Genomic DNA, 12,049 nt, shown 5'->3' with positions numbered 1-12,049 from the left:
CTTTACTTTGTGCTTTACTTTGTGGCTTGATGGCTTTGGTCATGTAGAGTGAAATCCCATTCAAAATTGGCCTCTGTGTGGCACATCGCTGAATAGAGGAATGGGGTTTGTGACCCAATTCTCTGCTGACAAACAACGAGCACCCACAACTTAGCTGCCACTTTGGCATAGTTTTCTAATGAGTTATAAAAATTCAGAAAAAGTAAGTTACTGCATGAAGAAACTGCAAATTTTACTCGGTAATTTCACACCTGCAAGCACACAAAAAATACCTTAACTGGTAATTACAATTTTAAAAAGCATCACTCTTAATGAAAGACCCTTTATTTTCAGAACACAGAAGCATGTCGTAAGAAACACACAAACGTCCATACTTGGCAAACCAGTGTGACAAGCCTGGTAATTGGTACTTACCATTAACTACATACAGTGAAACCCCACTTTTGAACTTTTCAAGGGACGTCAAAAAATGGTGTAAAATGCGCGAAACTGTAAAATGTGGGAAATAACATTTTAAGCTGTAAAAGTTATGTATAGGATACCCCCTTGCATTTTCAAACTTTGTGGATGATATACAGGGGATGGAACTTAAATAGTGGCAACATTTATTCACAACCGATACAAGAGAGTTACATGTTTGCACCTGTTACTGTCCTTCAAAGTAGTCACCAGCGTTGTGTAGAACCCATTGCCAGGCGAAGTATACCGTTAGCAGAGACTATTATGTTGATGGTGCAAATGGAGCTGTCTAAAGTTATGGTGATTCTCATGTACGACTGTGATGGTGTTATCCTAACACATTACGTTCAGGGACTGATGACCTCAGATGTTAAGTCCTATAGTGCTTAGAACCATTTTGAGCATTACGTTCCTTCACAGCAAACCGTCAATGCACAGTATTACTGTTCGTTTTTGGAGCATCACCTGCAACCAGCTTTGCGAAAGAAGCGGCGACACACTCTGTGCAACCCACCCATCATTTTACAGGACAGTGCACGGGGGCATACAGTGCAAGCTGTGGCTGCTCTGATCGGTCGATGGGACTGGGAAGTACTGTACCATCCACCGTACTCCCCGGTTTTAAGTCCTTGTGACTTTGATTTGATTCCGAAATGAAGGAACCACTTCGTGGCATTCGCTTCAGAACTCTTCCAGAGATTCGACATGCAGTAGACCACTCCATTCACACCATCAACAGAACAGGCTCTGCTAATGGTATACTATGCCTTCCACATCGCTGGCAATGGGTTCTACACAATGCTGGTGACTACTTTGAAGGACAGTAACAGGAGTAAACATGTAACTCTTTTGTATTGGTTGTGAATAAATAGTTGCCACTATTTAAGTTGCAACCCTCGTATGAACATAACAGGCATCAAGAGACTTGTCAGGGGCTTGTTTATCATGTAATAAAGGTTTATTACCCAATAAAAACCTCTGATATAACTGGAACTGATAAGTGTCTGGGAAGGAGGAATGTTTGACTCAATTTCATACATCATAATCAACGTTTTTGAAAGCCTGCAGCTGTCATTCATTATTTAAGTAATGAAATACTGTACTAGATATGTATTTTTTCATGCTTTGCATGGCGCATTTCAAGAATTTTTTTCACATTGTCAAGTGCAAATATGTAGATACATATCTTGTGTTGTTTGCATTTTTGTTCCCTCTCTCTCTCTCTCTCTCTCTCTCTCTCTCTCTCTCTCTCTCTCTCTCTCTCTCTCTACTGTAATAGTCTTTTTGAGGTTGCCAGGTACTGTGCCACTTTAGTTACGCAGAAAACCACACACACACACACACACACACACACACATTATCACTCACATTGTTTGTTTGTGTAACATCGCAAAAAAATACATACGTAAATACTGCTCTTGATAAATTCAGCATGAAAAAAAATATATAACCGGCACTGAGTTTATACTAAAAATGTTTGGGTGACGCAAAAATGAATGACAGTGTCAACTAGTGCTACAAGTGGCCAAATGCCAAAACACGCTAAATATGTTTTGACAAAGGTGTCACGATCACAACAATCGTGAAAGTGCGTTTGCACGGTATAGGCAATTTGGATGTGGCTGTGATTGGTCATAATTAGTGTTTGTATCGATACGCACTTGAAACCCATGAAATATGCGCCAAAACTCCTCAAAATATGCAGTTAAAATATGCTCTTACTGCCAGTATATGCCTTTAAATATGCAGCTAAAATTCTTTAAGTATGCATTTCTCTTAGATAAATTCTTTAAAATATGCATCTTACGTGGGAAAATTAATGAATAACCATCAAATATTTTCAATAATGGCTATAATTCAATGAATAAAATGAAGTACAACATAGGTACTTGCATGATAAGTTTGGTAAATTCTAAAAATTAGTTTGTTTGGACTACCAACATTTTTTTTCCATATTATCTACATGAAAATTTTGCTGTGGTCAGATAACAACATTTTCAGTCTCTCACCAATCTGACCTGGCCAACTCTTGCTCTGTGTCCTGAGTCCTTCGACGAGAGCCACTGCCTTAGTATCTTCCATGTTAAGAGTCTCAAGTTTCTCAGTTAGGTCTGGAAGGCCACCCAATTGCACTCAGATGGAAGATAGGCTGTGTAACACTTTGGAATTCTTCAGGGCATCCTTGGCTTTTCGTATGGCTAAATTTTCGATATCTTCAAAGCCCTTTAGGGCCTGGAACAAGAAAGTAGTAATCTAGTGAATGTCGGTTTCAAGCTGAAAACTGCTGTACAGAGAAATAAGCTTAATACTGGAATTATATGTTGTGTTTGTTTTCTTTGCTTATCAATTTATCCAGAAATACATATGCACCCATACCTCTTCAACTTTTCTGTGGTTGTCTGCAAAATAGTTTGCAGCTGAAATCCATGTTCCCCACCTCGTCAAGACTGGCTCAGGTAGCAGAGGACAGTCAGGGAGAGCAGCCTTCTAAGCTCTCACTCTATTTGGTGCCTTGATGAAAACCTTCTTTGCCGAAGATATAAGGCTGTTGACCTCTGGCAATGTGGTTCTGACCTCTTCAGCAACTCGATGGATGCCATGACCCAGACACGTGAGGTGAATAATTTTAGGGTAAAACACACGGAGACACTCTGCGGCCTTCAGCATATATGCAGCACTGTCCATCACAATGGCCAAAACCTTGTTCTCCCCACATTTCTGATCTTCCTGTCTCCATAGCACACTTGGAAGAAAATCAAAGGATTTTACAATTTTTTATTTTTTTATTGGCTCAGTACATAATGTGAAAAACTAATTATTGTCTCGGTATATGATGTGATAAACTGTGCTCTTATATTACCTACATTTACTTTAAACTATTCAATATTGGCGAAACTTACACAATGCTTCCTGCATTGTGCATGCAGTCCTGGCGTGTATCGTTTGTTCCACGTCTTTGCACAGTACAAGGTGTCCTCATCCAGCCTCGTAAGCAGAGAGTTTTCCAACTATGGCGTGCACCATATACAGACAGCAAGTATCAGTGATTTTGTCAGTGAATAGCCAGACTGGGGAATGGCCAATGTCTTCCTAATATTCTCCAATGTCTGTAATATAGAAACTAAATTAAAAAATACATGTAAACATGTGGACACTACACAGGAGACATACACATGAAAACAAACTATATCCATTTTAGCTCCTACCTATATTTTGACTGTCTTCTTATGTATATACATTGACCAAAATAATAGTCATTTAATTTGCACAAAAAAGTTATATTCTTTAAAAATAAATTTAGTTTCTTTTTTTGCAATGAACGTTCAGAGACAGACTCTTCTTCTCAAGTCCTTTCTTCATTTGTCTTTTCCTTTCTTGAAAAACTTCACATACTTTAAGTTTAGTTTTTTTATTTTTTTTATTTTTTTTTTTTTTTTAATTCAAGTAACAATGTTCATTGTACAAAAACAAACATTTAAACAAAATTTAAATTTATTTTTGGTTTTTTAAATTAATGACTATTATTTTCGCCCATGTATAAACCAAATTATATCCATTGATTTTCACATACCTATATTCATAGAAATTACCAAAAACTCTTTTCATACAATGGGTCCACATAGTTCTTCTGAGCGTTGACTTGTGAGGAATATCTTTTCCTGTGTATTTTTCAAGAAAGCCCTTAATCCTTCATTCTCCAACTTAGTCAAGGAGATGTTTGCCTTTATTAAAGCCTGACAAAGATCTTCATTGAACTCATTTTTGTCGTCTATATGCTTCAAAAATGAGATGATCAGTGGTTGCTGTGAAGTTTTAACAACGTCTTGGTTACGTTGTTCTGGTGCTGAGATGTCTTTTTATGCTGATCCAGTTGAAATTTTTTCTCATCCCTGACCTAAAGCGTTGGAGAAGGGAATAAATATCAATAAGTACATACAATTGTACAAAAATGTAAGAGAACAGTGTGTACCGGCGAGATGGTCACTCAAAAAAGTGAATTAAGACTACAAATTAGAACTTCTATCCTCTCTCACAACATTTAACATTTTTTTTATTTGCAATAATGCTGAAGGTAATTCCTAAACGTTTTATCTTTTCTTTTCTTTTGTACATAGAAAACATGCACGCAAATTTACGAATGAATTTAATAATTGTTTAATTTCTTGGAAAAATTATCGAAAAAGAAAAAGAATTAAACTTACCTCTTTTTCACATAGCTATATTATTTTTCCATCCATTGTAAAAGCACAATTGCTCCCGATCCATTTCCGTATATTATTGGTTGTTGGCCGGGGCGTATTCGTAATTTGAAGAAGGTAGCAAAGTGTCAATGTGAATAGCACGGAAACATACGCAAGAATGATTCATATTTCAAAATGCCAACAATAGCGAGTAGGGCGACACAAATACTGGAGCATGTGTCTACTCTTATAATCCATCTTGCAACATTGAACCATCACAAGTCCTTAGCATCCTTATCAGAGAGACTACCTAAGTGGAAAAACAAGACTGTGTCCCTCCATAAGCTACCCACGTTTACCTGAAAGGCTTTTATTCTGATGGATCATCCCGTATTATTTCATTTTGGAAATTTATTGGTCTAATATTCTGGGAGGTTCTTGGGTTGCCAGGGAACTAAATTAACCTCAATATGACCTCTAAATATCAAAAATAGGCACCTTTATGGACGTTTCCTCTAAATATGACAATAGTATGCTCAAACGCTAAAAATACGCAAATATATGCAATTTGAATTTAATATATCATAATTCGTGAAGATACAACACCAGGTACCATAAGAAAATGATACGCAAAATCCGAACTCTAGTCATAATATCTTTATTCAAACAAATCTAGTTACTCCCATCAGCCACCACGCTAAGTAGAGCTTGGCAGCTGCGGCAGATATGGTACAAATTGTTCAAACTTTTACACATTTACTGGTTCAAATCCCTGGTGTCAAGAAACTTAACCACGTAATATTTGTAAACACTACTGGATGGCCAACATCATGCCAGAGTAATTTTTTTTCTGCACAAACAGTTTTTTGTAATGCGTAAATCGCAGGAAAATTATAAATATGTTGACGCAAAATCGGGTGAAAATTAATATTTTGGACATAGGAAATTTGACTGGAATGAAAAAAATTTTGTAAACTGCAAGAAAATGTTAATTCCAGGAATGTAAAACTGGGGTTATACTTATAAGATTTTTTGTGTAAAAGAGAAATTCAGTTGAGTGCTTTATGCATTATGAGATAAAATTGTTGGCCAGTGCTTACCTTCAGAAGACTGGTGATAGACAGGTACAAAAGGGCCACACTACCTAGTTTTTGGAGCTAATAGTTCCCTTGTAGGGGAGAAGAGGTGGGGGGAGGGGGGGGAGGAGGGCTATGTTGGGAAATGTTAAAAAAGGAGGGCAGGTCACTCTGATCCCATGATGACAGAGAACCCAACATAACTCCCTTGCCAACAAGGGAAATGTTGCTTCCGAAAGCTGCTTTGTGTGTCTCTTATAATTATATTTGTGTCCATCAGTGTTACTATACATTTAGTCTCCTGGATGTAAGTACTAGCAAGCAGTCCTATCTCATAATTTGATTCTTTCCGTGCTCCATTTGCGTATGGAATTATACAGTGAGATACAAGTCGTTGGATACCTCCTAATATCGTGTCAGAGCTCCCTTTTCCTGGCGTAGCGCAGCAGCTCGATGTGCCATGGACTCAAGCCTTTAAAGGCCCCGTACAGAAATACTGAGCCATGCTACCTCTATAGCCATCCATAATTGTGGAAGTGTTGCTGGTGCAGGAATTTTGTACTCGAACAACCTCTCAATTATGTCCCTTATATGCCCAATGGGATTAATGTAGGGCAATCTGAGTGACCAAACTGTTAGTTCAAATTGTTCAGAATGTTCTTCACACCAATCGCGAACAGTTGTGGCCCAGTGATGAAGCACATTGTCATCCTTAAAAATTCCATTGTGGTTTGGGAACATGAATTCCATGAATGGTTGCAGGTGGTCTCTAAGTACCCAAACATAACCATTTCCAGTCTTTGATCAGTTCAGTTGGACCACAGGACCTAGTTCACTCCATGTAAACACAGCCTACACCATTATAATGCCACTGCCAGCTTGCATAGTATCTTGTTGGCAACTTGGGCTTGTGGCTTCACGGAATCTGCACCACACTTGAACCTTACCATCAGCTCTTTCCAACTGAAATCGGGTCACATCTGACCAGACCATAGTTTTCCAGTCATTGAGGATCCAACTGATATGGTCGCAAGCCCATGCGAGGTGTTGCAGGCAATGTCGTGCTGTTAGCAGAGGCACTTGCATCATTTGTCTGCTGTCATAGCCCATTAACACCAAATTTCTCGGCACTGCCCTAACGAATGCATTCATTGTACATCCCACATTGATTTCTGTGGTAATTTCATACGGTGTTGCTTGTCTGTTAGCACTGACAACTCTATGCAAACACCCCTTCTCTCAGTCCTTAAGTAATGATTGTTGGCTACTGCATTGTCAGTGGTGTGGGGTAGTGCCTGAAATTTGGTATTCAGAGTACACTCTTGATCCTGTCGATCACAGAATATTTAAGTTCTTATTGATTTCCGAAATGGAATTACCCATGCGTCTAGGTCCAACGACTATTATGCATCAAAAGTCTGTTAATTCCCATTGTGCAGCCATAATCACATTGGAAACCTTTTCATGTGAATCACTTGAGTCCAAATGACAGTTCCACCAATGCACTGCTTTTTTATACCTTGTGTGCACCATACTACCACCTTGTATGTATGTGTGTGTCACTAGCCCATGACTTGTCACCTCAGTGTATGTGCTTAATTGCCTCTGTAAATACTATAATTATCTCAAAATTGTCTTCACAGTCCCTAAGGGACCAGCATATGGTGGGTCATAGTATATTCCTAAACTTCTCACTTAATGCTGGTTTCAGAAACTTCATAAGTCTGTAGATGTCTATGGATAATTGGTGTTTACCTTCAAGTGTCTGCCATTTTGAGTTTCCATTAGGTTCTTCCGTGAGTCCAACAAACCTGTGAATGTTTCTGCAGCAGTTCTTTGAATACATTCAACATTGCCTATTAATAGTATTTGACATGGCTGCTACACATTTAAGCAGTATTCTAAGATAGCTTGCAGAGTGTATTGAAAGCAATCTCCTTTGCAGATGGATAGCATTTTGCCAGTATGCTACCAGTGAAGTTGAGTATGTCACCAGCCTTTCTCACAGTTGAGCCTACATGATAATTTCATGTCATATATCTACAAATTGCTACACCCAGGCATTTGTATAAGTTAAATGATTACAATTGTCTCATTGATAATGTAGCCATAGGATACAGCATTTCTGTATTTTCTGAAGTGCACAATTTTACATTTCAGAACATGTAAAACATTTCATGATTGCACCATTGCAACATTTTTAAGTCTTATCAAGATCTGACTGACTGTTTGTGCATTTTTTTTCAGAAATTAGACAACTATGCCATATGCAAAAAGCCTGAAGTTACTATTAAATTGTCTGCCATATCATTGAGATATATGAACAGTGATGGTCCCTATGCAGATTACAGGGGAATGCATGACATTAATTATACACCTGTCATCTAAGATAACAGGCTGTGTTCATCAAAAAATCCTCAGATCTCTCTCAAATTTATTCATCCCTTGATGACTATATTTTAATTAATAACAGTATAGTACTGAGTCAAATCTTTCTGCCTTGATCCATGACTTTCAGGATGTAATGTTTGAAAACCACGAATTGAGTTTCACATGAACAATATTTTCAGAATCCATGCTTGTTGGCATTGTGGTGGTCATTCTGTTTGAGACACCTCATTACATTTGATTTCAGAATACATTGTAAGACTTTTCAACAGATGGATATCAGTGTCATAGGAGGGTAGTATTGAGGACCACTTCTGCTACCTTCTTGTAGCTGGGTGTGACTTACACTTTCTTCCAACTACTAGTATTTTATTTGATTAATCGACAGTGTATTCTATTTAAAATTAGGCTAACTCACCTGCAAATTCTGTATAACATCTGATATGGATTCCATGAGGCCCCTGGAGCTTTGTTCAGTTTTAGCAATTTTATCTGTTTCGCAACACCACTGACAGTAATATCTGTATTACTCATCTTTGCACTGGTGCAAGAATTGAACTGGAGCAGTTCTTGTGAAAATACCATTATTGCTTTCGCTTTGTTATCTCCAGTCTCAGTTTGTGTATCAGCCAAGAGTATTTGGACACATTAACATTGGTGCCACTGACAGCCTTTACATATCAACCAAAATTCTTGGAGTTTTTTGAGAGTTATTGTGACAAAGATTCTGCCATAGGACTAAATGTTTCAAGTTCCTCATTGAGGTAGACATTGCTGCTCCTTTATCCAGTGTACTAAAGATCTAAATCTTTTTACAGTGTTTTAAGTTCCCCTCTGTATTTTGGTTCAGTATAGACGTCCTCAGAGAGGTCAAATCTATATACCGTTAGATCTAATGTACTGGGTGTTTCATCACAGTGGTTACAAAGTTTCAGGAAAGATTGAGTGCACCTAGATGATGGAAAATTACATAGCAGTGGATGGTTGGAAACACTTTCTTAGCACGGTAGTGATGATGTGAATCACTAGGAAGGAAGGATACAAGCAGGGTAAGAAAATATGTTTATTATGTAAGAACAAAAGCAGACAACAATAACTATCAAAGAAGGTGTTCGAAATTACGACTCTGAATCGTGATGCAGGCCTCACATTTCTGGTGCAAGAAATATCTGATCGCCTGGAAAATGCTGAGCATGCCCCAGACTTCCCCAGCAGTTGCCATGATGCTTGCAACAAGTTCCTCAGCACTGTTAATGGAGGTTTAATACACTAGCGTCTTGACATATCCCCAGAGGAAGTAGTTAAGGCAAGTGAGGTCTGGCGGTTTTGCTGGCCAGTACACTGGAGCATCCTGGCGGATCCAATGTTGATGATACATTGCATTCGGATGATGACGCACATCAAGACTGTGGTATGTGGGGGACCATCATGCTGTAATCATATTGCAGAATGCATTGCAGCAGGTATGCGTGCATCGTCCAATAGCTGAAGCAATACTTGCTGAAGAAAGATGAGATAGGTTCCACGTGACAAATGCTGGGCACGAAGTACAGCCTAACTAGATGGTCAATATAATACTGGTCTATACAGTAACTGAAAATTGTCTGTGGACTGCACAATTCTTGTTGCGTCATATGCACATGGGTGTTGTGGAAGTTGGACATCTACCCCCCCCCCCCCCCTCCCGCGTGCGCGCACACACACACACACACACACACACACACACACACACACACACACACACACACACTTGCGTCACCTCATTAGTGAAATAAATGGTGGCTGGAAAATGGAGATCTGTTGTACCGCCGCGCAATTGCGACTTGTGGATCAAAATGGTTTTCATCCAGTAGCTGCAGATGCAGGGTCTGTTAAGCTACAATAATTGCAAGTGCTCTTTAATAACTGCAGTAATTAACCTTGAAGAGACTAGTTTCTCTTATAACAAAAGAAAAGCCTGGCATTAAATTTCCTGACTTCGTGAATTTAGTTGGAACTTTGATTCTCGAACTTTCTTTGTTTTAGAGGCTGTGTTCTCTAACAAGCTCAAAAATTGGGCAATTTATGATGAATGCACCTGAGACAACATACTGCTATTGAAGGAGGAGAACATAGTATGGTATAACAGTTCCAGTCATTGCAAAACACTACTACACCACAGCAGTTGCCTTAAAGAGATTTGTTTGTGTTGCAATCCTACACTTTCAAACACTTCCGTAGAACAAACTGGTCTAACAAGCAAAAAAAAGGTGGATGTATTCTATTGATTACATAAATAGCTACACTACAATTAAGGGGAAATGATTTTCAAACCGGATATTGCTGCTGAATTTTGTAGAATACAGAACTGTAACTCACAGTAGTCGATTTACTATGTAATATGTTATGCACAACACTCTAAAAACCCCAAAAATATGTAGAAATATACCTTCATTTGCAAAGATGTACTATAAAAGTAACTGGAAGGATTGTCTGCAGGACACTAATGCCAAAATTGTTTAAAGCACAAATGTAGATTACAACTAATGCTGCAGTACGAAACATAAAAGTAGATTTTAGTATTAAAAAATAGACAATTTATCATGACACATGCACAAGTTTTGATTCAGTCAACTTATATAGCTCATTTAAATTTAATCTAAAATGTTGGAGTCTAGACCATCTACAAATGAAACTTACACACTTCATCACTATATTGCAACATCTGCCAAAGACGTCTTAGTGCAGTTTGAGAAATACAACTAACATAATTTAAAGGGTTGTGGTGTAAGTCATATTCAAGTGGCAGAAAAGTTCGGTGATAATGTTGCACACTCAGATGAAATTGTATTACAGGAAGTACACTCATTTCAGAGTGGAAGTTGTGTAGAAAGCATCACTACAGATTTTTCTAGCATTTCTTATTGACTACAAATAATTTAATGGTTAAAGATAACTATTAACTGAATAGTAGATGGACTGATAAGTTTAAAGGCACAGACAAAAGTATTTTAGCTTTGGACAAATCCACACACACACACACACACACACACACACACACACACTCTTCTGTGCAACTACATTATCCCTGCACATTGTTATTTGCATCATACTAGGACTTTCCATTACCATATTTAAAGCTTAATAGTGTTCCGACAGTGGAAGATCTGAGATTGAATAACAAGTGTATAAATTAGGTTACTGTTCACTACATACAGGAGGCCTTAATTGGCAGGTAGTCACATTTAGTTCGATAATGTCCAGTAGTCTAACTTTAAATGTGCCTTTCTGCCACTCAAAACACGTATGTGGTGAGTAGCAATCTACCCAATTTACAATGTGTACTGTTATTCCACGTGTCTGACAAGATTTACTTTCTCTGGTTACTTTTACACTGTTAGAACAAGTCTGTTTTTCTACATTTTCTAATGTGCTTAAACATTCAAAACGCTTGTTGACTGTAATTTTTGTGGCGTAACTACTAGCCTTACTTTACTTTTTCAGTAATATATTAGTCTGTTATATACATAATATTGCATACATTTTATTTTTAAAAAATTCTTTGTAAAACTTAAACACATCACACATGTCAGTATTTCTATATTTATAGTGAAGGCTTTTCCTTGTCACTCAAGAATTTTCACATGTAGTCAACATAGCAGAACTGTGTTTACTTTAACATAACACCATAAGTGTACCACCTATATCCATTGAAGTATAAGAGTAGTTTAAGATGCAGATGTAAGAATACTTCTTTTAAATATAACACTAAAGTAATGCTTGCCAATTTTTGTTACAGGTGAAAATAATTATGGCCACCAACCGTCCGGATACTCTCGACCCTGCCCTGCTAAGGCCAGGCCGCCTTGACAGAAAGATTGAGATTCCTCTTCCTAATGAACAGGCACGCCTTGAAATTCTTAAGATACATGCTGGACCAATTGCAAAACATGGTGAAATTGGTCA

At 37.9% G+C, this 12,049-nt stretch overlaps 1 protein-coding gene and 1 long non-coding RNA gene across 2 annotated transcripts in view; one reads left to right on the top strand and one right to left on the bottom strand.

Moving 5' to 3' along the window:
• LOC124615957 (26S proteasome regulatory subunit 10B) overlaps positions 1-12,049 on the top strand; it is a 61,224-nt gene that overhangs the window by 45,983 nt on the left and 3,192 nt on the right. Inside the window, exon 8 of the mRNA XM_047144161.1 lies at positions 11,883-12,045. Within this exon, the coding sequence (XP_047000117.1) occupies positions 11,883-12,045 (163 nt within the window). The remainder of the gene's footprint in view (positions 1-11,882; positions 12,046-12,049) is intronic.
• LOC124615958 lies at positions 2,404-3,554 on the bottom strand. Its single transcript, XR_006979824.1, has 3 exons — positions 3,360-3,554; positions 2,836-3,202; positions 2,404-2,691 (listed from the first exon to the last, which is right to left on the bottom strand). It is a non-coding gene; the product is annotated as an uncharacterized LOC124615958 (long non-coding RNA).

Source organism: Schistocerca americana, chromosome 5 (genome assembly GCF_021461395.2).
Source record: "Schistocerca americana isolate TAMUIC-IGC-003095 chromosome 5, iqSchAmer2.1, whole genome shotgun sequence".
In the NCBI taxonomy this organism is placed as follows: domain Eukaryota; kingdom Metazoa; phylum Arthropoda; class Insecta; order Orthoptera; family Acrididae; genus Schistocerca; species Schistocerca americana.
Note: the sequence above shows the minus strand (reverse complement) of the source record. Positions and strands in the feature narration are given on the sequence as shown.